Consider the following 23,353-nt stretch of genomic DNA (forward strand, 5'->3'; position numbering starts at 1 on the left):
TCATACGGACCTTCGACGTGTACTTCTTATCAATAATGACTTGCGCAGCTCGGTTGACTGGCTTTACTACGTAGTTCACTGTGATTTAGATTGGATACATGTTGTTATAAGTCGGTTACAATACAGTAATTCAAAAGCGTAACCGTTCCACGAACCATCGATAACAATTTGAGAAAGCAAGAAAGCAACGGGTCCAATGATTTGCGATGCACTGCCATTCTAGACTCGGAGCAGCGGAGGACCGGTCATCTATCTGCTACTGGTGCCAGGGCCTGCGTACCCAATGTTCATCGCGGCAGCTAGGGCATCTGCCCATTCGTTTGCGAGCTTGTTCGCAATGTCAGGGTTCATAGACCGGTAGCCTCCGATGTCGTGGAGGGAGAACCACAGGAAGCGGCACATGGCTGCGAACTGGAAGACGATATGCACGGTGTGGTCACCGCGGTCATCGCGCGCCCAGCCGTCAATCTGCTCCTGGGTCATATCCAGCGAGTTGAAGACGTCGACCATCTCTCGGCGAGAGATGATCTGACCGCTGACCATCTACGTGGACGTAGTTAGCAATCCGGGGCGAAGAGCAGATTTCTGCTACGCAACAATGCTGACCTTGAAGTAGAATGGAGCAGCTTGGGCTGCGGGCTGCTGCTCGAGGACTACATACATGCTGTGACCAACGACATACCAATGCACTCTCAGTCAGATCGCGACTGATCACGGTAACCCACACCTGCTCACCAATGCGTAGCAAGCTTGTCTGGCGAGCTGTTCGCGAGATTGAATGCGGATGGTGCGGTCATGCAGATCAACGGGCGATAGTAGTCGAGGAATTTCGTGAAGCTGTGATTCAGCTTCTTGCTCCGTTGATCCAGAGAATCCTTGAAGTCCCCGCCAGTAGCGCAGCTTGCTCTGTGCGTTGGCCAGGCGTTCTCCTGGCATGCACGCGAGCAGTAGCGGACCATTCTGCGGGATAGACAACAATTCCACTGTGAGATCGATGAGATGACACCTGAGGCCTGAGGACAAGACTCACCGGCAACCACTGCAAGACTTGAGGTTGGTCTTGTCAACCGCGTTGAGACAATAGGAACATCTCTGAGAGTAACCGCTGACGTTATCGGCCATGGTAAGGTATGTGGTCCTCAGTGCGACTTGCGGGCTGCGAGTGCGGTGTGAGCTGATATGATTAATATACCCGCCTGTTTGACACGCCGCAACTCGCGTGTTCGGCACGCGTGCACTTTCAGGGCTTCTCAGGGCAGGCCTGGTACCGAACTTCAATTCAGGACGGTCGTCGATCGCCCTCCTCCTGGGTGGTACCTATGACTCCATCGTTAATAATACCCGCCCTTTGTCTCCGAGAAGCACTGATAACGCCACCACCTGTTTGATTAAGTCCGAACACATCTACAATACATACACCGGCACGCACGCATTCAGCGCGTTCAGGGTAGAAACGTGTGTAACAGCAGAGTAGTATCCAACAGACATACCATGACATCTAGATAAACAATTGCGATTCAACCGCAGCATACTGTATCTTCTCTACACCTTCATGCCCGTCTTAATTATTAGCACGGCTCTCGTCGCGTGAAAAGCCATGCGTATGAACGTAAAGAAAGCCCACATCAAACCGACTGGAGGAGTGTGTCAGCGAATAGCACTGGAGGAAAACGAATGACGACTCACTCATCAAAATTGGTATCCAGAAGAGAATGAGCATCCGGTCGTCTGGCACTGCAAATCAGCACAAGCCGACTGAGACAAAACGACTAAGCTCACGTTTCTTCTTTTGCTTTCTCGAGGGCTTATGCGCAGGTCTGTAGAGGTACGCATCTAATTCCTGCTCCGGCACCGCAACCGTCGGGTGTTCCACATGACGAGTCGATGACTTGGTCAGACCCGCGTTGCGCTTGACCGAGCTAGACGACGCAACAACCTCTTGCTTGACTTGAGTCGGCGGCTCCTCGTCAACGGACCTGGGCGAGTATGCCGGAGGAGCGTCAATGGTCCCATCATTCGGGCGGAGGGTAGCGCCAGCTTGAGCCATCATCTTCTCCCAGAAACCACGCCAATCCTGCGTAGGGGACAGAGGCGCCTCAATCTCAGCACCATCCTTCTTGTCGCGGGCCGGCTGCTGCCTATCGTCCGTGCGTCTCTCGCCCCACAGATTGACTAATGCGGGGATGGGAACGAAGACAGGGAAGACCGCAGGAACCTGGGGCAGCGCATTCCACGCCGGGATGCCAGGCAGGTTCGGCAGATGCGGGATGGGGAGGTTGTGCAGCGCAGCGGGCATGTTCGCCATCATGCCCTGTGGGGCTTGCCACTGTGCGAACGCACGCTGCAGCGTCTCCATGAAGGAGGCTACTTGCTTCTCGTCCGGCATGCCAGCGTCAATAGCCTTCTTCGACTCGCTAGAATGAGGACCGGCGCGTGTAGCAGTGTTCGTATCTCGCTCTGCGAGTGCATGCGAAGAGCGGCGCTTGCGCAATCCGGACTTGCGTCCAAAGCGGCGCCGTGGCTTGCCCTTGACCTCCGATTCATCCGACTCCTCCTCGGCGTCGCCCCACGCAGCCTCCTCCTCGTCATTGTCAGCAGAACGGCTCGTATCGCCATCAGATAGCGCGAAATCGAAGAACCCGAGAGGAGCGATCTCTGAGGGGGTCTTACCCAGGGCATCGACGACCTCCGTGTCGGCACCAGCTCTGAGAAGTACCCGCGCACATTCTGCAGACCGGACAGTGGCTGCGCAATACAACGCGGTGCACCCGTTCTTGTCACGAGCGTCGACATCGACGCCATGGGATACCAAGAACTCGACCAACGTCGGGAACTTCGCCATAGTAGCCAAGTGTAAGAGAGTCTGCCCACTCGGCGTAGGGTGAGAGATCGCAGCCATATCGGAGAATCCAGCTTTGCCGATGCTGTGGTCCAAGATGGACAGGAAGTCTAAGAGCACCCGCTCGAAGTCGCCGTTGTTCCCGGCGCGGCTGAGCAGGAGGCTTCGGAAATTAGGTGTAAGGTCCGGACCGGAAGACAATTGCATCACGCTGTCGACAGGAGCCGCGGATCCATCCGCGCCTTCAGTATTGGTATTGCCCACAATACGCATCGCAACGTTTCTGGCGTCTTCGATCTTGCCTGTCATCTTCAAGCCGACGACCTGGAGCGCGAGTTCCATTCTGGATGCGAGACGTCAGCAGGTTTAAAACGAAGAGTACACGTGGGAACACGTACAGCGCTCTGTCCGTCTCATCCGTGTAAGTGAACATGCACGGAGGCGTGCCATCCTCGATCTTTTCCACACCCTCTAACCAGACTGTGACGATACCTGGGTCCGCTCTGGGAGGAAGCAAGCACACGAGAGTATTGTCGCTCCACCGCTGCGTGGAGGACGATGCAACACCGCCGAAGAGCAGGTTTAATTGCATCGACGAGTGAAAGTTGGCACCGAGCACCGTCACCTCGATTCCACCGAATGTTGGCCCGGAGGCGGGTATCAACCGATGAATCTTGGGTGCAGGGAGGGATGCCATGGGCGGCGGAGGGTTCTGAGCGAAGAGGAAGAATGGAGCAGGCTGAGGCGGCATGTTGAGGGTCTGGGTGGGATCCACAGACAATTGAGGATCGGCATGCGATGGAGGTAGGAAGGAGCCGGTGAGCGGATGGATTGTGGCAACGGCTTCGGGACTGACTTCCTGTGCCATTGGAACATCTGAGTCGATAGACGTCGGGCCGTCGTCTGGAGTCGGAGCGTTGAAGTCGAACAGAGACTGAGGGCCCTGAGACTCGACAGGCGAGAACGCAGAGAGCGGGCTGTGTGCATAGCTCTGGAGCGGGGACGACGACCTGGTGGCCGCGGGTGAAGCTGCATGAAGGGGTGAATCCGCGCTTGCACTGCTACCTCTGCGAACTGTCCTGCCAGTGCTCTGCCCAACGTCGTAAGGCTTCGTACGCTTCTTCACTCGCTCAGATGCCGTCGTCTTCTTGCGCTTGGCAGAGCCTCCCATGTCAGAGGACTCTCCTAGAGCCATATCGTTGTTCTGTGCCGCCTTCTGCGCGCCGGTCGTCTTGTGGTCGTCGGTGATCATAATGGGCCTGGTCATGCCTGTGCCAACAATCCGACCGTAACGATCAAGCATCGCGAAGTGGACATTGAATCCCGTCTTCTCGCGATGGTGTCTGCAGTAGCAAGTAATCCGCAGAGGAAGGATGACGGAACCACTTGAGAAGTCGAGGACCTCCGGGCAGTTAAATTGGACAATGTTCGACACATCTTCGTGGGTACCTCTTCCAGGAAGGAAGGGGACCTCGTCCTGCGATTCAGCGTCAGAACGGGACGGCCTCACCCGTGCCGCAATCTTCCTGGCCACTCTTTTGGCCTGTGAACAAAGTCAATAAGTGCGAGCCGTTCAAGTAACGCAACGCACCTCTCTCGCCTGGCAACTGGTGCAACACGTTACGCGGGTATGAGGAGCCGTAGCGCATGTCACCTCGGCTGTGAGGTATAGCGTATCTTCCGGTGAGGCGTCTACAGGCGCTAGGTCAACTCCGACCAAAGCCATGATAATTGATACGCACCAACTTTGCCCTCCTTACGCGTCCGCCTCTTGGTTGACGTTCCCTTCGGTAGCCTGAGCCACTTGAATGTCCCCACTCTATCATACTTGAGCGGTTCGCCCGACGAAGCGCTCGCGTGTGCGAGATCAACTGTCAACCGGACTTGTGTCTCAACTCTAGATTTCGTTCCGCCTTCTGGAATGTTAGGTATCATGATGGGCAAGCTGGATAACACCGTCAGAGACGCGCTTCGCGATAGCGGAGGTAGACCTACTTCTGGCATGCCTCTTTCGGTGGATAGACTACACGTTGTGCCGTTAAGGCGGGGTCCGGACGTGGTTGTGATGGTGGAGGAGGGACAGGCTTAACAGGTGCAGGGACCTGGGATAGTGTTGAAGGAAGGGGTGTTGAGGGAAGGGAACTTTGATAGTCTTGAGGGAGCGCAAGCTTTGATAGAGTGAGAGGGTCGAGCGAGAGGGTCGGGTCAGATGCGCCCGGCTTTATCCTGCGTAAGGACGATGGGTACACGTCGCCAGTGCGTATAGGTGTAGGTAGCAACGTACTCTTGATATAGAGCATCCTGCAGCAGATCCTCCAGCTTCAGCATCTGGGCTACATTCGCGTGGCTTGCGTCGGCCTGTCTCTGTTCGTGACCGTTCGAATAGCTGCTCATAACAAGCGAGTTGCACCAAGCGGATAGGTCTTCCGTGCTGAAGACTTGCTCTGGCACGTCGGTAGACTCTGGCGTGGCCGGCGACGGCGAGGACGACCGCGAACACGCGGTTGTGGACGAGGAGGACATGATAGCGGGGAGAGGAGAAGCAGCGCAGTTGCGTCCACGAATTGAGTCTGTTCCTCTCCGGGCGCTTACGCAAATGGCAAGATAGGCGCCCGTCGGCATCACTAGACTGAAGGGAATGGACGTCTCGGCCAAACCCTCCGTGCCGTGGCCGGTGCATAGCTATTACTCAATGCATTCGGGCCGCAACCATCGTCCATGTAGTTTGCATGTGGGATGCACAGATAGTGTACATGTAGGTTTGAACCCCATATCGATCGAGTACCATGGATTGCGACTTAGGAGTGAGGCCCCTGCTTGGCTCTGAGCCAAGTAACATTCGTGGGCAGACAGAACGACGCGTGCAGGCAACGCCTTAACGCTATCAGAGCTGTTGAATAGGTATGATGTATGGGGGATCCATTTAAGAGGCTCAGAGGACGATACGCAAATTCGGATATGACTGTGAGCTCATCCATGACGACTTGAAGCTTCACCAGCAGCGACCCCCTGTACGCTGGAAGGGCTGGACCGTGTCGTGAGAGCATATTCAAGAGCTCGTACGACCGCCCTGGGCACTCACTGTATTAATCCATAGACGCATCCACTTAGCTCGGCACACCGTGTCTACACCAGCTATACACTGACGGTCCTGTGGAACTGAAGTCATCGCGTTCTCCTCAGAGGCCACCGGTATGCTGCCGGGTGTTCCAGTGTGGTGGTGCGTGGGTGGCGGTCCATAGGGATGGAGACACAAGTCCATGCCAGTGCGGCAACACCCGAACGATACCAGAAAAGTGGATGCTAGTCAAACAGAACAGTACATCCTTCAATACCCTCCGTCAACAAGGTATGATGATAGCAGAGAAGACACCTCACTATCGTCTTTGTACTATTATTGCGCCGAGTGCAATTCCCCTGCCTCATGAGAATGTTCGTCGACCAATAGTTCATGCACACTCTGCAGGCCGACATCCCTCAGTATCCGACCTATACCCTCGCGCTTCACCACCTCCAGCTCCCGCTCGCTCTTGACGAGGAGCATCCCAGCGTACCCAAGTGAATTCACACTTATTTGCTCACCCGTCTCCTCCAAGGTATGGTTCTCCTTCTTCCTAGGGATGACGTGCATGTGCTCCAGAGTGAGTATGACGTTGTACGATGGTGTACCTGAGGGGTAGTCTGGATCATGCCGTACGGTGGAAACGACAAGGTCCAGCAGTGAGAGGAAAGAACTTGAGAGTTCTCGCTCGAGGTCATCATACGATGCTGAGGAAAAACTTGAAGGCAATCTTCGGACGTGGTTCGCGTAAGGCAGGGTGTCCAGAGCAAAAGGGCGGTCTGCAGCGAAGTCATGCATCATTTCATCTATTGTCGCCCACAGGGAAGTGGCTGACCTGGGAAATCGATCTTCGTCTTTCTGGTCAGTCTCTCAATCGGAGGGCCATCATCCTCCACGGGAATCAGTTGCAGATGCTTATGTGGCTGACTCGCGCCGCTCAGATCACCACCTGTTGAGAGTAGGCATGTTCAACGGTCGTGCCATGAAAACAGACCATGCTCACAGTTGTAGAAGGCGAAGTATCGTCGGCCAGCTCGTTGGGCGGCTAGGAGTAGCAGGTACGTTTGCACGAGATCAGGTGGGAGCAACGGGGATGTCTGCGACTGGTAATCTACACAAACCAGAGCCGTCAGACACTACGCGATGCACGTCTGCCACGGCGAGACACACCTTTCGTGACCAATAGGATGTGGTGCTTCATCACTGCATACTTGTTGAACTGCCAATGTACCATCAACTCTCCTTCTCCAGGCCTTCACAGTACACTCTACGAACCAGGACGACATACGCTGTGCCTTCCTCTTCATCCTTGATCTCCCCCAGGTATAGACTTGGTGTGTATGGAGGTGCGAATGGATCGGGCTTCCCTGAAGGTAACTGGGGCGTGCTCGAGAAATGAGGCGTCGGTAGATGGGGTTTCTGCTGCAGTGCAGGACATAGCCTGATCTCAAACTTTGCATGCAAAGCAACGGCAGGTCAGCGGAAATGTCTCAGAAGCCGATGAACAGCGACGTACATCGACATCAAACTCGGTGTGCTTCTGCACGGTCGACGGGAAGAACAGGAGGTCGCTCGCTGCTTGAGCCTTGTCGAAGCTCTCTGGGATCTTCGCGATGACCTCCGCGGGTGTCAGTGACATAGCAGTAGAGAGTCGGGAGTAAGCACGGTATTGCCGCCTTTCGCCGCGCTCAATGCTTAGTATCGCGCGGTGTGCGTCCAATCCAACGCGGGTCACTGGCTGGACAGCCCAACAGAGGTACCGAAAAGATCGAGTGCTCGAGGCCTTTGAGATGGCCCGCTTTCCAAGTAAGAGGTCACGACGGAATGAAGGGAGCATCCACGATGCGGACTCGAGTCGGACCGATCGTTGCGTAGCAGAACCCAGTCAGGACCCGGGCGTGGGCTGTGCACGCGGTGGTCGTTCATGATGTTGAGGCAACGATACGCTCATAACAACAATGTCCCGGCACAAGTCCCCGTGCAATGCAGCTAAGTACTCCCATTCCTGCACATGACGCCAATGTTCAACCGGGAGGTCGACATTCTATGACTAGAGTACAAGCGTGGGTAGCGGATACATCCAGGATACAGCAGTGCGAGTGAAGAAGCAGAATCAAATGTAAACGACTAAAATTGAGAACGACGGATACGGAGTGCTTCACCGTTCGTTGCGAACCGAGCTCAGAGGAAGGAAGCGGGACAAGAATCCAGCCAAAGAACCGGGACCAGCTGTGCATGTCGGGTGTACAGAGAGAAAATGAACGACAAAAGGAGGGTGGAAAAAAAGAATGTGATCTGCAGCAAGTGGAAACCAGCCCGCCTGACGGGATGTCTGTCGTCCGAGAAGCATTGTACTAGGCCTTTCCGCCTCTTCCTTTGTTATTCTTCGCTTCTTCCATTACTTCTCCGAGCATCATAGCTCGTCCGTAGCCTATGGCGGCTACTAACGAGTATATTGCTCCATTTGTGCCCTGAGATGGCATGCAGGTCAACATACGAGGTACATGCAAGCAGAGAGTTCCACACTACCTGATAGAACATTATGGCAGAGAAGGCCTGCATGATGAGCATCACGAGCTTAATCGTGAAGTTCCGCTGTATAGAGGTCCCTTTCACGAACGGTGCTGGGAACTCCAGCGCAACCATCCCCATCGCCATGAACATAGTGATGAGTTGGACAACGGGAGCCTTGACAATGATGTCGATGAACAAGGCGATTCCAGGGGATGGCCTAGTGAACGGATGCATCAGCCAACATGCTTCCAAGTTCAGGTACGAACTCACTGGAGACCTCCGGGCGCACGCAGCGTTCCACCGATGAAATCCCAGAAGAACTTGCGGTAGAGGATGCCATAGAAGGCCGCCCAGATGGAGTCTGTGTAGCGTCGGTTCAGCCGCCACCACGCGTACTCCGAGCAGGGCTACTTACAGAGACTAGCGGTGATGGAGACATAGCGCGCCCACTCGTGCCAGATAAGGTTGCCCATTGCGATTGAGTTGAAAGAAGGGACTAGGAAAGGAGTTGGAAGAGCGGGAACCAGAGGACGTAGAGCACTGTCCTGCCGCGGAGGAAAAGGCTGTCTCAAGAGAGAGCAGAAGGAAGGCTTGCTTCGGGTGAGCGGAAAGACGAGACAAGAACCGGCGGTTCCAGCGAGCTCAGCTCGACCAAGGAGAAGGAAGCGATGAAAGGGGGAGGAAGGGAATGCACGCAGCTGTGTGAGCCGTCCCTCCCGCTCGCCGCATTATACACCGTGACATGCGCCTGTGACGCCGTTACCGTCGCTTGGCGACAGTGCCTCGGCATGATCACTGATCGAGCCTTCAATTGTCACATTCCCTCGGTTCGGCATTGTGTCCAATAATAGTTACATACAAGTCTCTGAATACAATCTGTGACAAAGGGTCAATGCACGTGACGACCGTAGTAGTCCAGCTTGTAAGTACTACATGATCAATTGTCAGCTAGCAGATAAGTTTGTTCCAGACATTCTCGAGCCTGTTCTCGAGTCGCCGAAGAACTGCTCATGCAGTTACGACGTTAGGGAACGACCTCGATCCACGCGTTTTCCCACTCGGGGCATGGCAGCACGGAAATAGGTCGTCCTCCCAGGGAACGAGTTGTGCACCGTGTCCGATAACGTGCAGTTACCCGCGACCACTGAGAACGTTCGGACGGAGCATGAGAGCCGTTAACGACATCCGTTACCGCTGAACTTGAACAGTGAGTGACATTTGATGTCGCCCGGGCCTATCTGCCTGTGGTACGGTGTCACCTCACCAAGACCCTATGGAACCCGGACAATGACAGATGAGAGTTGGACAGATAGTGATAACAAAATGCGCACAGCAATCGAACAGTTACCCCACACGTTATGGATCATGGTAGTAGTACGAGAGAACACTGCCCTGAGTGGCTCTCAGCTCCTCTCTGCTAGGTCTTGGACGAGGACTCTGAATAGACAGTGGCAGACGCAATCAGCATGGATCCCCACTCCGTCTCCAGGACATCCACTTACCCTTGGTGACGGAGGCGGCCTCCGTTGTGACTTCGACGGACTGAGGATGATCTCGGAAAGTCCCAATTCCACCTCATCGTTGACAACCGTCGACGCATCCGAGGGAGTGCGTACGTGGCCACTCTCAGGCGGCGGATTGTGCACCACCAGCGTCGGGACCTGATCCGGCCTGCTCGCATTGCGCGGTGGCGGCTGTGGCTGCGGCTGCCTCTCGTTGCGCAGCGTCCTGTCTGAGTCGTACGACGGCCTGACGGGGAACGCTACCAGTTTGGCCGTGACGGTCTTGGGCGCGTAGTAGTCCGCCGACGGCCGGCCAATGATGTCAATGGACGGCCGCAGGTCCTCCGGAGAGAGCTCCTTCTCGCGGAGGGCGTAGTCGTATGCCGCCTCGAGGTCTGGGGGGTTCTGGATCGGGATACCGGGAGACGGGGTGCTGGGCTTGGCCGAGCGTGGCCCGACCTTCGCCTGGGCACGGCGCCGGCGCATGTAGAAGAAGAGACCGAGGAGCAAAAGCAAGAGAGCAGCGATGGAGCCGACGACAATGCCAATGAGAGAGCCCTGGGACAAGGTAGAGCCGTTCGACGTGTTCGCACTAACCGTTCTGCGATACCGTCAGATATTATAGGCAACGTTCCAGAATGCGAGTGTCATACCCATTGTTAGAAGCGTTGTTGTTGTTCGTGGGGTTCGTACTACCCGTGGAGGATGGTGCGCCGCTAGAGCTGGAGCTAGAGGTGGCGTTTGGGGCAGCACCGTACACAGTGAAGGAGTCGAGGTCAAAGTACTGGCTGGAGTTCGTCCCCATATTCCCAGTCAGCGTGATAGTGTGTTGCTTCGACTCGAGACCCTGAGCAAAGTACTGTATGAACGGTGTCAGATCAGTGAGGTCGCGACCACTCAGTATAAGCATACCAGAAGCGTCTGTGACGAGGTAATGGTCAGCTCTTGATTCAAGCCACCGAGCCAATACATACCTGCGTATGGAATGTGCGAACGTTACTAGCCTTGACCGGCTGCGACTTGACGCCGTCCAAAGTGACTGTGTAGTTGGCATGGGTCGGATCGACGGTACCATAGATAGCCACAGCATTTCCGGAGAAAGAGAGCGATGCGTAGGCTCCATTCGTGGCGGAGTAGCTGAACGCGGAGTTAGGCGTATTCCCTTCAGAACAGATGCGTTCAACTTACTGCAAGGTCTTGTCGTAGTAACTGGTTCCGTTCGTAGTGCTCCAGCTGTTAGACTGAGGGCCATATTTGACATTGGTACTCGCGTCGTCGATGATGGTCTTTAACACCTTGCCTCTATCGAGAAGTTCAGAGTCTATCGCATGTAGAGTGCCCTCTGAGGCAGCCAGTGCAGAACCCGCTATGCCTATCCATCACAGCAATGCTTGGCTCATGGAAAGACATCTGATTGCCTGTACAACAAGCCAAAGTAGGAGGCATGACTGGTATGCATTGATATGATGGCTAGCCACAACGGCTGTGCATCTGGCTGACTGCCACAGCTGCCAACGTGAAATCTAAGAACACGTACCCAGCAGTACCGGCCTTCGTCTCAAAGACAAGACTGTCAATATCGACAGGACCTCCGCCCTCATTCGTCAGAGAGACCGTGTGTTCCCCCATCCGCAGACCAGACGTTCCGCCCAGGATATGCTTTAACTGCGTCGTTGTCGATTTCGCGCTACCACTTGCCACCTTTGATCCGTCTACCGAAAGCTGGTAGGAGCCATAGTTCGACCTGAGACCGCCGTAGAGCCAGACACCAGTGCCGTTGAATGCGAAGGATGCAGTAGCACCCTTAGTGGACGTGGTGTGCAGAGAGGAATCGAAGTACAGCGAAGCGGTGGTGTCGTTCGCAGGTGTGTCCGTCCACGCATTAGAAGGCGAATAAGTTATGAGAGGCGAAGAATCGTCAACTGAAGTCGTTCGAAGTCAGCTGCGCACACATGCGCCGAAATCAGGGGAAACGCACGCGTAACGTTAAAAGCAGCCATCAAGACCGACCGAAAGAAGAAGCAGAAAAACAGGAGGGCTCTGCCCTGGCGAAGGAGAAAACGAAGGTCGTCACTGGCCGAGAGGGCGACCAGGACGAGCGCAGGACCGGTCTCCGACCTTAAATATACGATCACTGCCCCGGCATCGCCACACTAGCGTTTCATGTCATACGGAGGTATGTGATGGCGAGGCTCAGCGCTCAGCACTTGATTCGCTGCGCCTCGCTCGCCCCTGTAGACGCAGCGGTGGTGGACACGGTGTAACACGTACTCCCAGGCCGGGCCAATGTATTGATGGCTACGAAGACACGGAGCGGGCTCGTACGCGCGTCGTCGCCGCCAGGAAGCCTCGGCTGTGGCGGAATCTCCAGATACAGACCGCACGTGATCGCGATCTTGCTATATTGCCCCTGGCCTTCCTTTCCCGTCCCTCATATTTGTTATCACCCAGGGTGCGCCGTCTGTTGTCTGCAGCGACATACAAGTGCTTTGCCCTGCACTGGTGTCTGTCTGTGCGAAGATGCCCGTGCCCCAGCCCAAGGCCCCGGCAAAGCCGCCGGCTAGCTCCTCTACCGCTCTCGTGCCGACCGGTCCTAAGGAGGTGTTCTCGAAAAATGCGGTTCGACGCGATGAGAACGGGAACAAGCCCCTGACCGCGCGCGCACTTGTCCTGCGGAACGGGAAACATGGCGCTCAGGGAACGGGAGAGATCATACTCATGGGCAAGATGAGTGGACGGGAGAAGCTGGATCTACTCGCAGGTTAGTGCTCGCGATACTCCAGGTCTTCTGGCGTTGACAGGGGGTAATTCAGAGGACCTGATCGCCCAGTCCAAGAAAGCAGTTGCAGCACCGTTCAGGCTCGAGGAATGTCTGAAGATAGCAGATTCGGAACTAGCAGGTCCGTACCGCTGAACCTTGAGCTTTTGCTGTATGTAACTATAACGCTTGCGATGCAGCCAACCTTGACGAAATCAGCAACTTGCAAGACCCGGACCTCTTCCAAAACAAGGTCCTAGCAGAGGTCCGCGCTCGCGCTGATCCAGGCAACGACAAGCACCAGGCGGAACTTCTACGGAATCCCAACAAAATTGCCCAATTTGTCGCGTCCAGGTAACGCTAACTTACTCGGTATTCTCGAAACCGCTTAAGCAACTGACGCCGCCACGCGGCTTAACCAGAATCCACAATGCCTACATGATGGCATCGGCATGGTGTCTCATAGGAGACTTTCTTCGTGACTTCGCCGATGCTGGGGTCGAAGACAAATCAGTGAAGATGAAGCTCCAGAAGGATCCCGAGCTGCGCACTCGCTACCTGATATTGTACGATATCGTGAACATCGTTGCGCAAGCGGCTCAAGACAATATCGGTCTGCTAGCTACATCAGCTCGTAGGTATCAGTCGAGAGGACAGGGGCCACCATGCTGACTGCCTTCGTAGCTCACTACTCGCAATACTTCAAGAAGATAGATGGTGGAACCTCAGACGAACCCGGATCATTCATCTTCGACTGGACTGAACTCAAATCGGTCCACAAATCCTTCATTGACTCGATCATTGTCGAGCTTTGTCTCCCGCAATCGCCGATTCCGCGACAAATCTTATTACAGATCCTACATGAAGCCATCATTGAATCACCGAGGGAGGCCAAGAAGTTCCCTCAGGCTGTTTGGGATGCCATGGGAGATCTCTCGGTGAGTTTTCGGATCTGGGGTCTCGGCCATTCCGCATGTCGAACGCCTACATGCTCATACGTCTGTTTGTATAATTTTAGGTGCTTGTGAAGCTCCAAGAGCTCATCGAGGCCCCTATCCGCGGGCCTGAGGGAGAGCAGTGGAAAAAGGAGCCTCGTCAGATGCCCGAGGAATACGAGAACTGGGTGGACGCGCAGCTCTTCTCGGAGCAAGCTTTCCACTACTACGATAACTTTAAGGATGCGATCAACCCGCTCACCAAGACGCGCCAGAAGGCTAACTTGGACAAACTGTGGAGCATCGTGAACGAGGTATGTAGTTCTGCCTTGGTCCGCGTCCCTCGGGTGTATGCTCATCTCCTATCTAGAACTACGTCGCGGTGTGCGGGAAGACCGCGGACGCACTGTGGCAGGTCGACAACATCAGGCAGATCACTCCGCAATGGCATGCTGTCAAGGCACCCAAGGGCAAGAACGCGTACGACTCGGACGAGGATGACATGCCGAAGCACAACCTTGTCAAGAGGCCGGGCGGCAAGAAGAAGGTGCCTTTAGCTATCACTATGGGTGATAACAGCGACAGCAACGGCTCCATGCCTTCGCTCCAGACGGTTTCAGACTCGTCTGAGGAAGACGTGAGTGACTCCGACGACAGCGATTACGACGACGATGACTACGACGACGAGTCGGACGAGAGCGGATACGACACTGACGAGGAGGATATGATGCGGGATATGCTGCGAGAGGCTATGGATACCGCGATGGCAACTCCGGACTTCTTCGATAGCAAGACTGAGGCTTCTGACTTCGACGCCCTCGCGGAGGAGAGGAAGGCCAACCCATTCCTCAAGCTCCTGGGCTCTTTGAGAGGTATGCATATCTAATATCGCCCAGTTTGCTCGCATCGCTGAGTTTCTACATGTAATCAGGCCGTATGTTCTCCTCGAGCCCGGCCATGAAGACGGCGACTCGCACGGAGCCCAGGCAACCTTTCGCTGGGCGGCCGGCTGGCGCTCCAAGACAGCCCCCTAAGATGACGGTACCCAAATCGACTTCAGCTCCGAGCACTGGTACGTCCGTCTTCCTCTCACCTCCGGCATGCTACCGACATGCACACTGCAGCGCCCAAAAGCACCAAGACTACTGTGGAGGAAGTGGAAGACGAAGAGGACATCACGGCGAAGGACAAGAAGAAAAAGAAGAAGAAACCCAAGAAAAAGAAGAGAAAGCCTACTGCTGAGGAGGGGGTGGCGCCTGCGACACCGAATATGGAGCAACTTTCGCTGTCGACGGAGACACCATCTACCCCAGCTGCCCCTGCTAGCCCAGCACCCTCCGCCACGAACGGGACTCCTGCTACGCCGACTTCTCCCTCAAAGGCTAAGAAGAAACCTGCCGCGCAGAAGCCTGCGTCTGCGAAGGCCCCGTCGTTCAGTAGCTCGACAACGACGCTGCCTGGGATATCCACTGCCTCGCTTCCTCTGGGTAGGACTGAGACAGCGCAGTCTGCTCACAAGTACCTGAAGGAAGAGGGCCTTGCGGGTGGCAAGGAGAAGATCAAGACGCGCGCGAACCATGCAAACCTCACGCCCATCCCGGAAAAGAAGAAGGGCTACTGGAGCCGATTTGGCAGGAGGGACAAGACCCAAGAGACGGAGGAGCCATTGGAGAAAGATAAGAAAGGCGCCAAGTTCAGCTTCTTCTCAAAACTCTCCAAGAAGACGGCGACCTACATGCATCAGCTACTCAACACGTCCGAAGATGAGAAGAAAGGCCTTGCGCCCATGAAATGGGAACACTTCCTGAAGGTACGTTGGGTGAGACATTTTGTCGGCGTGCGCTGCTGAAGGTGCGATAGGTGATGCGCGAGATGGGTTTCACGTACGACCCCAGCACGGCAGGCTCTAGTGTGAGATTCGATCCTCCCGACCCTCGCGATATGGTGAGCAATCCTCGTATTGCCTTAGAAGCCAGAGCTAATGATTTTTATACAGCCGGTTACGTTCCACAAGCGTACGTTCAAGGCTCTTTCGAATGTTGTCTGTAGCTGACGTTACATTGACAGCGCACCCTGACCCAACCTTGCAACCAGTGATGCTGAAGGAGTTCAGCAAGAAGCTGAAGGAGCGTTATGGCTGGTCAGAGGAAGATTTCTACAAGGCTGTCCAGTGAATTTCACTTGTCATCTCAAACGAGTTTTTCTTGCCTTGCCGTGTATCATATGGCTCCGATCTAGTATTCACTGTATGTGATCTGTACCTCGTCATTGCTCTGCGCGACGTGTAGCTGTTGTCTGTTGTCGATTTTATACAAGTGAACATCTTGCATCCCGCCTGCGAGTGGATCTGATCTCGATTGAGTCTGCACTGACTCTGAGGCGCCATGCTCGATCGACGCAGCCAGCGCTTCGCTGTTAGATCCTCCCACTGTACCGACCGATGGCTGCGCGACCTCCTCCCGCTCGTCCCCATATTGGCATAAGCCCCTCGCACAGGTTCTCTTCGTATGTCATTCCTGACTGGGCTGAGGACGATGCCTGGGATAGCGGCTCCGACTCAGAGGCACCGAGCAATCCGAGCTGGAACCGTTCTTCAAGCTTCAGCAAGCAAGGGTCCACCAGCAGCAGCACCGCTCCAAAACCCGTACCAAGACCAAATCTGAACAACTCCTCTTCTACCCTCGCATTCTCATATACCCACGTCTCTCACCCCAGCTCTTACACGTCGAAGCAGGAGGTTCAAGCGCCACAGAATGGATGGACAATCGTCAGGAAGAGCACCGACCACCGGTCAAGTCTAGATAGGCATCCTTCGGACAAAGCAAAGGAGGGTGTGGTGTACGAGGACGCTGAGGGTGAGATGATTGTGGGGGAGCTGGAGCCCGAGCTTGCAGACCCTGCCGCTGTCTCGCATACACGACTCAGGGCAGGCGACGGTTTCGTAAGAGGAGATGTGCAAGAGATTGTAAATGGTACCCCAGCACGATCTCTATCCTTGTGCGGGGTCTCACTGACAGGCCAGATCCACTGCATGTCGTCCACCGTCGTCCACCGCCTAACAAACGACCGGCACACTCCCGGACGAGCTCGATTGACCCGAGCCTGCGCTCAGAGAAGCTGGATCGCGAGCGGTCGATACGGTCAAGTAGGCGACAAAAGTTCATCGACTGTATCACGGCGGAAGACGTGAACATGGCGACTTTGCGCAAGCTGGCGTGGAACGGCGTGCCGAATGATTTGCGGCCAATAGTGTGGCCACTACTGCTCGTGAGTGTGCACCCCTTCGTATGAGTCTATACCCGCTGAACACCAGCAGGGTTATTCTCCACTTCCAGCACCATTACGAATACCTACCCTTGCCAGAAAGAGACAAGAATATCTTAATCTCGTTGAGCTTGCCTTCTCTCGTGGACGAGAAAATCTTGACCAGCAAATATGGCACCAAATCGAGATCGATGTCCCGCGAACGAGACCTGGCGTGCCACTATGGATGCAAGCAGCTACACAACGGGTGCGTTACACTTTCCCATCCGACCAACCGTCTTTTGAGTCTCTGTCAGAGCCTAGAACGGATTCTATACGTCTGGGCAATACGTCATCCTGCTAGTGGGTACGTGCAGGGCATTAATGACCTTGCGACGCCGTTCTTCCAGGTGTTCTTGTCTACTTATATCGGTAATGTCCTTTGACTACCATGTTGTGGTTTTGACTGACTTCGGACCCCTAGACTCGGACCCTGAAGAGTTTGACCCCTCCGTGCTGCCGCCCAATGTCCTGAACGCTGTCGAAGCGGACACGTTTTGGTGTTTATCTCGTCTCTTGGACGGAATCCAGGATAATTACATCGCAACACAGCCTGGTATCCACAGAAGCGTCAAGCGTATGGCGGAACTGGTTGCACGCATAGATGGTATGTCACGCTCATATGTACGTCGGGATACGTATATCTCACAATATCGTCCGACAGCACCATTGGCGGCTCATCTTGTGTCGGAGAACGTTGAATTCATGCAATTTGCATTCCGGTGGATGAACTGCTTGCTTATGCGCGAAATCAGCGTGCAGAATACCATCCGCATGTGGGATACTTATCTGGTCAGCAATTGTACCTTTTGCCTAGTTGTGTCGGGCTAATCGGTAATCTTGCACTCAGGCTGAAGGCGCAGATGCCTTTTCCCAGTTCCATCTGTACGTCTGCTCAGCATTCCTCGTCAGATGGAGCAAAAAGCTGCGGGAGATGGACTTCCAGGTAAGATTCTACAACTCTAAGCTTGTTGCGCCCCCTCACAGATCCCCCTAGGGCATCATCATGTTCCTACAGTCGCTCCCAACCCAAGGTTGGGGCGACCACGAAATCGAGCTGCTGCTCAGCGAGGCATTCGTGCACTACTCGACATGGCACAACGCGCAGAGTCACTTCGGTAAAAACAAGTGACCCGTTCCTCTCGGACTTAACCAATCATTTTCGTAATTCTGGATATCAATCAAGTAGGCTGTACGTTCTCAGCAGGAGGCAGAGCATGATATTTATTAGTATACGCACGATCCATACTGACTACCAGGGGAGGTCTATCTCGCGTTGCAGGGGCATGTGCATGTGCATAAGTATCACGGTGTACTACATACAGAACGGTCGGTAGAATCAACACGAATCACGCAGGCGCGTTCATGATGATGGTGATTACGCACGGACGAACTCGATTTCGCGGTCGACCGCGGACTTGAGATCGGTCGCCTGCTCTTCCGTTTTTGTTCGTATCCTGTAGGTTGCTTGTGCGCCATCCTCGTGACCGACGAACGAGACGACGTTCTTGTCCGCTCTCGCGTTCATGCCGGAGTAGATACGGAAGTTCTAGAAGGACAGTGAGCGGGGCATATTGTCTAGATATGAACTGATACTTACAATGACGACCTTCCCTGTGCTGCTATTTCTGAGTAGCATTCGTCGTGCATCGGTCTCATTGTGTTTCTTCAGCCGCAACATCCCTGTGAGCCAAATGGTTAAGATCACACAACTTCCTCCTGCGAGCCATACTTACCGACACCCTGGTCTGCCCATCTGCTCTGCCCATCCTCATCCTTCACCATCTTGTACACCTTACTCTTGATTTCATGTGTTGTCGTCTCATGCTCCTCGCCCTCGCCCTCTTTGTCGTGGATAGAACCCGTGATGAGCATCGGTGGCGGCTCGTCCCCGGTTGCCTCCTGGCCTTTACTCTCCGCCGCACCCTCTGTCTTGGTCTCTTCAGCAGGCTTATCCTTCGGTGGACCGAATAAGAATGGTTTGGGGGCGTTAGAAGATGAAGACGAAGCACTGTCGTCAGAGTCCTTCGGTGGGCTACCAAAGCCAAAGCCCACCGGATTGCCTATGCTACCCAGCGCAGCGGCCCTGGGGAACGCACCGAAGCTCGACCGATTGGGCTGCGAGGGCGCCGCGCCGCTAATTGCGAATTTGGGCGGCGTAGTACTATCGAACGTGAAGCCGGAGGATGATGACTTCTCAGGCGTGGTAAAGGAAGTCGGGGTCGAGAATGCGGACGGGGTAGAGGATCCGCCGAACAAGGTTGAGCCGGAGCTGGAGGGCGTCGGACCACTGAAGGGGCCGCCCGAAGCAGAGTTACCGCTGGTGGATGATGGGAAAGTGCTCTTGTTCTCATCCATGCCCGTGTCCTTGTCGGCAGGTTTGCCGAAGGGGTTGGCGGCTGGCGCGGTAGCGGCAAAGGAGAATGGCGAAGCACTCGACGCAGGCGCGTCGCTGGACCTGTCCTCCGAGGGTCTACCTTTACCAAGCGAGGAGAATCCTACACCTTTGGCAGACGAGGAAGAGCCGGATGACCCTGCTCCGAATACGAAAGGTTGTGACGAAGATGCTGGCGGGGATGATGCCGAAGAGGATGAGCTGGACTTGCCGAATTCGAAGAGGCCAGGGCCACGCGGCAAGCCACCCGACTTAGCCAGTACTGGAGGAGGTTCACTGTCACTTGTAGATTTAGGTAGACCGAAGCCAGTAAAAATAGACTGGGGCTTCGGCATCGAGGGCGGTGGAGCAAACGCACTCGTTGTTGTGATGCTCTTGTCTGCTTCCTTTGTGGCACTACCCTTGAGATCCCCGACCTTCTCGTCAAACTTCTTCTTCTCCGTGAGCCTCAAACTCTTATACATCTCCAGGATGCTGCCCACGTCCACGAACGGATCGATTTCGATAGCCGTCTTGACTGTTGTGAGCAGCGACATGTTCAACCCACGAATGTGGGAAAGGTAATCGACCTCTTCTTTCAGGAGGGCATCCTCGTCACCACCAGCCTTTTCTGTCTTGCCGGTCGTAGTGGCGCCATTGGTGGTACCGGACCCGAGGAACGAAGCGAAGTTCTTCGTGGCTTGTGAGGCTGACGAAGACACAGCGGGCCCGTTGCCAGTGGCTGAAGTAGAGCTTGTCGTAGAACTTGATGTCCCAAATGGGAACGCAGACCCTGAGGACGGTACGGCTGCTGGCGTTGGGGGTGCGATGGCCACGCCCGCTGAGAAGGGGTTCGAGGACTTCGCTCCGAACCCGGAGAAGCCACTAAACTTCTGTGAAGCTGCGTTCTGTAGAGCATCAGCCATAGAAGACTAAATAGAGGGATAGGTGGACATACTTCTGAGGAAGTAGTTGTGGTGAAAGACGAGCCAGAGCCGAAGCCCACAAACCCAGGAAACCGTGGCGGCGGAGAAGTCTGCAAGAAGTCAGCCCAGGTCAGTCACTATGACGGAAGGAAGACAGCACACCTCTTTGGCATCAGGCGCAGGAGGAGGAGGTACTGCAGCACTTGTGGCGGGGGCCACTGATCGCCTCTTTGGAAGGCCCTTCATCCTACAATGCCCATCAGCTCCTCCGCTTCGTGTCAACGGGTCGTTACACGTACGGCCTGTTCGACAAGGTGGAAGTGTCCGCCTTCTGCAAGCCCCGCTGCGGCTCTTCCTAACCAAACCCTGCGTTAGCACCTCAGGCACACTGGGAGCTTTGGCACGTACATCTTCGTCTCTGTCATCCCCGTCCATGTCATCGTCGTCTCGTGTAAGCTGTCGTTGTGCTCCGCGCTTCATGGTGTAGACGGGAAGGGAGAAGGAAAAGAAAACGCGTCGGGGGCGCAACAACGCGTGTATGAAGGTCAAGACCAGTGGCCGGCGCGGAACGTAGAGCCGTAGGCGCGTGAAGCACGTGATGATTGAAGACGCGCTGATCAGTGGCATCACTGAGTACTTACTGATCACTCAGATCAGTTCAGCTCTAAATAGTTCAGCTCTTCCTGCAGTGTGCGCTGTGCACAACACTGACCAAGAACGAACGACCGTGCTTGTTTCACTGACATAGACCCATGTATTCTACTTGGGAAACTATGTGTTATCAGTTCTGTTATCGTGATATGGTACAAGCATAACCAAAGCTCTCGCTGTTTCTTTATTTATCTGTGTTTTTATTAATATTGTCACAGCGGGCGAAGCCCTCTACTCCAACCATATAGACCGTCTACATGCACATGTCTGTCCGCCTTAGCGTCAGGGAGTTTCGTTATAACTAAACTGATCGGCAGTAATCTATATGATGCCTGATCGAGGACGTTCATCGTAAGATATAGTAACACAAATGTAATCTTCATCATTTCCGTCAGTCGTATAGTACACGTCCACTGTCAAGAACCCCGGGCCATTTCAGTAACAACTTTCTCAACCCGAGAAGTAGGCTGCAGGACCAGCAACAACGTGCTGATTCAAGAACGTGAGGTTCGCGGGGGTGACGGGCACGTCGTCGTCCGTGACGAGTACGAACACGGTGCCGTTGATGAGCGGCGCCGTGCTCCCATTCGAATACTTCGACTCGCTGTAGATTGTCAGGTTGGGCTGAGTCGTCTGGCCACTATTCCCGCTGACGTTCGTCAGGGGGGTGTACGTGACGTTGAGTTGCGAGATCCACGCGACGAACTGCGAGGTCACACATATCAGCATGGGTATCACATATAATGTATGCAGAGGGTGGGAAGGGTTGAGAAGGCGGTGGAGTAGGTGTGGGGAAAGAAGTCAATGTCCGCGGGAAGGAGGGGAGAGCGTGAACGACAACGGTGGCAATAATCGTTCGATGAGCATACGAAGCATGACTTACCTTCGGCTCGCCCGCAGTGGTGTTGGTCGTGTACGAGTTGTTCGGACCCACCGACTTTCCCGGGTTCTCCCACTCGAGATGGATCGTCTGACCCGGAGTCGTCCAATCTGTCTCGTTACTCGATACAGCTGCCGAGGAGTTGGCTGTGAGCTGCGTCACGTTCGGGCTGTTCGTGATGTTGAGACCAGGGAAGTTTTGGAACTGGACGCGAGTATTATTGTCGGGGCAGCCAACGATGTAGGGCGCCATGAGCGTCCATTGCATGCTTTGCGTGATGGCCGACGTGAACCAGAACTGAGTGGAACCTTAATGACCGATGATGATCGGACGACGTAAAGAAAACGTACTGGCATAGGGAAGATGCCCTGGAATTGTCTGAAGACCATCTCCTGTCGAGCCTCAGTTGTGATGGCCTGAAGTACGATTTGTGCGGCGGCACGCGAGTTCAGGTGTTCGAGAAAGCCATATGTGCCGGCTTCGCCGAAACGCGTGATGTACTCGCTGAATTGCAGGAACTCCTGTACGGTTTGGAAAGGGTACGAGTACTCGCATGCCACTGATGCATTGTTGGCTGCGTGGCTCATGTAAGTACATGCAGAACAAGCGACGACAGTGCTTACGTCCTAGCATGTCTGCGATGGCTGTAGCGTGGCCAACCTCCTGCTCAGCCATGAACTGAAGAAGATACAAATCATCGGCATTCAGGCCCTCGTTCTGGAAGTCCTCGGCAGAGAATTTGGCGAGACCGTTTTGGAATAAATCCAGTTCAATGAGCTCCTGGTAGAGTCCCAAGTTCTGTACAGCCACATAAGAGGTCGGTTATAATCATGCAAGGGGAGACGCACAAGTGACTGATAGTCGAAATCGGTCAGAGGCGCGTAGACCGGGAGAGATCCGTTGGTATCCAGTCCTCCCGAAGGCGTGTATGGCAGCGGAACTGACGAGTTGAAGCCAGTCGACGCCAAAGCAGGGGTTGCAGAGGACGTCGGTGAACTGGACGATGAAGATGTGTACGAGGACGCCTCAGAAGCTGAGCTCGAGGCCGCAGGAAGTGCGCCTGCAAGGTCGGCCAAGGCCGTAGCAGCGATCGATAGAGCAAGACCACGCATGTTTGCGGATGAGTTCTGCGAATGCGACAAATCTTGGCAAGTTGTGGCATGCAGCACTGCCCTTTTATACCTACTCGCCTGCGCCCGATCCGCACAGCGCGACGGCGGCAGCGCTCCACGGAAAGGGTAATACTTAGGACGAGCGTGTATGACGCGGGTCATGACGGCGGATGCTGAGCGAAAACGGATATCCTGGCTCGGAGGAGCACGTCCGGGCGAGAAGGTGCGGGGCAGTCGGACGGCTCATTGCTGTGCAAGAACGTTCTCTGGATGCCCCGGGCACTAGATCCGAGTCCTACATAGTTGGTGGTGGCACTCGGATGCCGGCGTCGGGGAGGGGTGTTTCGGGTAGGCGAGGGTCGTCGTCTCCGTCAAGGCCGATGCCCCGCCCAAGGCGCTCCATGGCGGCGCATCACCATCGGCCCTGCCTGGTCAGAGATGGTCCCGCTCTGGTCCACCCGCCTGACCGACGTCCGTGGATAATTTCATTTGTGACCA

General features: G+C 54.9%; 9 protein-coding genes across 9 annotated transcripts; 2 read left to right on the forward strand and 7 right to left on the reverse strand.

Moving 5' to 3' along the window:
• Nucleotides 1-157: 157 nt before the first annotated feature.
• C8Q71DRAFT_748999 (uncharacterized protein) lies at nt 158-1,224 on the reverse strand. The gene is made up of 3 exons (XM_047923180.1): nt 1,031-1,224; nt 736-960; nt 158-664 (listed from the first exon to the last, which is right to left on the reverse strand). Exons 1-3 carry the CDS (start codon nt 1,120-1,122, stop codon nt 589-591), a joined length of 393 nt encoding a protein of 130 aa, XP_047781090.1. The 5' UTR covers nt 1,123-1,224; the 3' UTR covers nt 158-588.
• A 142-nt stretch (nt 1,225-1,366) lies between these two features.
• On the reverse strand, nt 1,367-5,469 carry C8Q71DRAFT_806502 (uncharacterized protein). Its single transcript, XM_047925998.1, has 8 exons — nt 5,124-5,469; nt 4,835-5,065; nt 4,582-4,784; nt 4,431-4,531; nt 3,238-4,382; nt 1,780-3,182; nt 1,687-1,728; nt 1,367-1,634 (listed from the first exon to the last, which is right to left on the reverse strand). The coding sequence occupies exons 1-8, from the start codon at nt 5,459-5,461 to the stop codon at nt 1,543-1,545; spliced, it is 3,555 nt and encodes a 1,184-aa protein (XP_047781091.1). The 5' UTR covers nt 5,462-5,469; the 3' UTR covers nt 1,367-1,542.
• Nucleotides 5,470-6,233: 764 nt separating this feature from the next.
• On the reverse strand, nt 6,234-7,539 carry C8Q71DRAFT_703995 (ATP adenylyltransferase-domain-containing protein; the record flags this gene model as incomplete). The annotated part of the gene is made up of 6 exons (XM_047920356.1): nt 6,234-6,679; nt 6,736-6,849; nt 6,904-7,011; nt 7,071-7,119; nt 7,176-7,352; nt 7,417-7,539. 6 exons carry the CDS (start codon nt 7,537-7,539, stop codon nt 6,234-6,236), a joined length of 1,017 nt encoding a protein of 338 aa, XP_047781092.1.
• A 715-nt stretch (nt 7,540-8,254) lies between these two features.
• Nucleotides 8,255-8,887, reverse strand: C8Q71DRAFT_704311 (uncharacterized protein; the record flags this gene model as incomplete). Its single annotated transcript, XM_047920376.1, has 4 exons — nt 8,255-8,371; nt 8,430-8,631; nt 8,685-8,775; nt 8,830-8,887. 4 exons carry the CDS (start codon nt 8,885-8,887, stop codon nt 8,255-8,257), a joined length of 468 nt encoding a protein of 155 aa, XP_047781093.1.
• Nucleotides 8,888-9,558: 671 nt separating this feature from the next.
• Nucleotides 9,559-12,311, reverse strand: C8Q71DRAFT_749010 (uncharacterized protein). The gene is made up of 9 exons (XM_047923181.1): nt 11,895-12,311; nt 11,454-11,838; nt 11,105-11,218; nt 10,891-11,053; nt 10,829-10,837; nt 10,570-10,775; nt 9,917-10,517; nt 9,746-9,851; nt 9,559-9,685 (listed from the first exon to the last, which is right to left on the reverse strand). The coding sequence occupies exons 1-8, from the start codon at nt 11,914-11,916 to the stop codon at nt 9,771-9,773; spliced, it is 1,581 nt and encodes a 526-aa protein (XP_047781094.1). The 5' UTR covers nt 11,917-12,311; the 3' UTR covers nt 9,559-9,685; nt 9,746-9,770.
• A 52-nt stretch (nt 12,312-12,363) lies between these two features.
• On the forward strand, nt 12,364-15,994 carry C8Q71DRAFT_507318 (uncharacterized protein). The gene is made up of 12 exons (XM_047919026.1): nt 12,364-12,677; nt 12,730-12,816; nt 12,875-13,028; nt 13,097-13,308; nt 13,359-13,612; nt 13,693-13,923; nt 13,980-14,481; nt 14,541-14,681; nt 14,734-15,419; nt 15,470-15,553; nt 15,606-15,624; nt 15,677-15,994. Exons 1-12 carry the CDS (start codon nt 12,437-12,439, stop codon nt 15,781-15,783), a joined length of 2,718 nt encoding a protein of 905 aa, XP_047781095.1. The 5' UTR covers nt 12,364-12,436; the 3' UTR covers nt 15,784-15,994.
• Nucleotide 15,995: 1 nt separating this feature from the next.
• Nucleotides 15,996-18,153, forward strand: C8Q71DRAFT_507288 (rab-GTPase-TBC domain-containing protein). Its single transcript, XM_047919025.1, has 8 exons — nt 15,996-16,581; nt 16,632-16,876; nt 16,926-17,120; nt 17,170-17,284; nt 17,337-17,519; nt 17,577-17,704; nt 17,763-17,858; nt 17,910-18,153. The coding sequence occupies exons 1-8, from the start codon at nt 16,050-16,052 to the stop codon at nt 18,042-18,044; spliced, it is 1,629 nt and encodes a 542-aa protein (XP_047781096.1). The 5' UTR covers nt 15,996-16,049; the 3' UTR covers nt 18,045-18,153.
• A 137-nt stretch (nt 18,154-18,290) lies between these two features.
• C8Q71DRAFT_855965 (uncharacterized protein) lies at nt 18,291-20,692 on the reverse strand (the record flags this gene model as incomplete). Its single annotated transcript, XM_047927242.1, has 7 exons — nt 18,291-18,461; nt 18,513-18,595; nt 18,649-20,194; nt 20,245-20,322; nt 20,375-20,459; nt 20,512-20,567; nt 20,621-20,692. The coding sequence occupies 7 exons, from the start codon at nt 20,690-20,692 to the stop codon at nt 18,291-18,293; spliced, it is 2,091 nt and encodes a 696-aa protein (XP_047781097.1).
• A 621-nt stretch (nt 20,693-21,313) lies between these two features.
• On the reverse strand, nt 21,314-22,855 carry C8Q71DRAFT_795611 (uncharacterized protein; the record flags this gene model as incomplete). Its single annotated transcript, XM_047925619.1, has 6 exons — nt 21,314-21,568; nt 21,747-22,040; nt 22,094-22,317; nt 22,367-22,541; nt 22,592-22,683; nt 22,741-22,855. The coding sequence occupies 6 exons, from the start codon at nt 22,853-22,855 to the stop codon at nt 21,314-21,316; spliced, it is 1,155 nt and encodes a 384-aa protein (XP_047781098.1).
• Nucleotides 22,856-23,353: the final 498 nt, after the last annotated feature.

Source organism: Rhodofomes roseus (assembly GCF_022264815.1).
Source record: "Rhodofomes roseus strain CIRM-BRFM 1785 chromosome Unknown C8Q71scaffold_6, whole genome shotgun sequence".
NCBI classification, from domain to species: Eukaryota; Fungi; Basidiomycota; class Agaricomycetes; order Polyporales; family Fomitopsidaceae; genus Rhodofomes; species Rhodofomes roseus.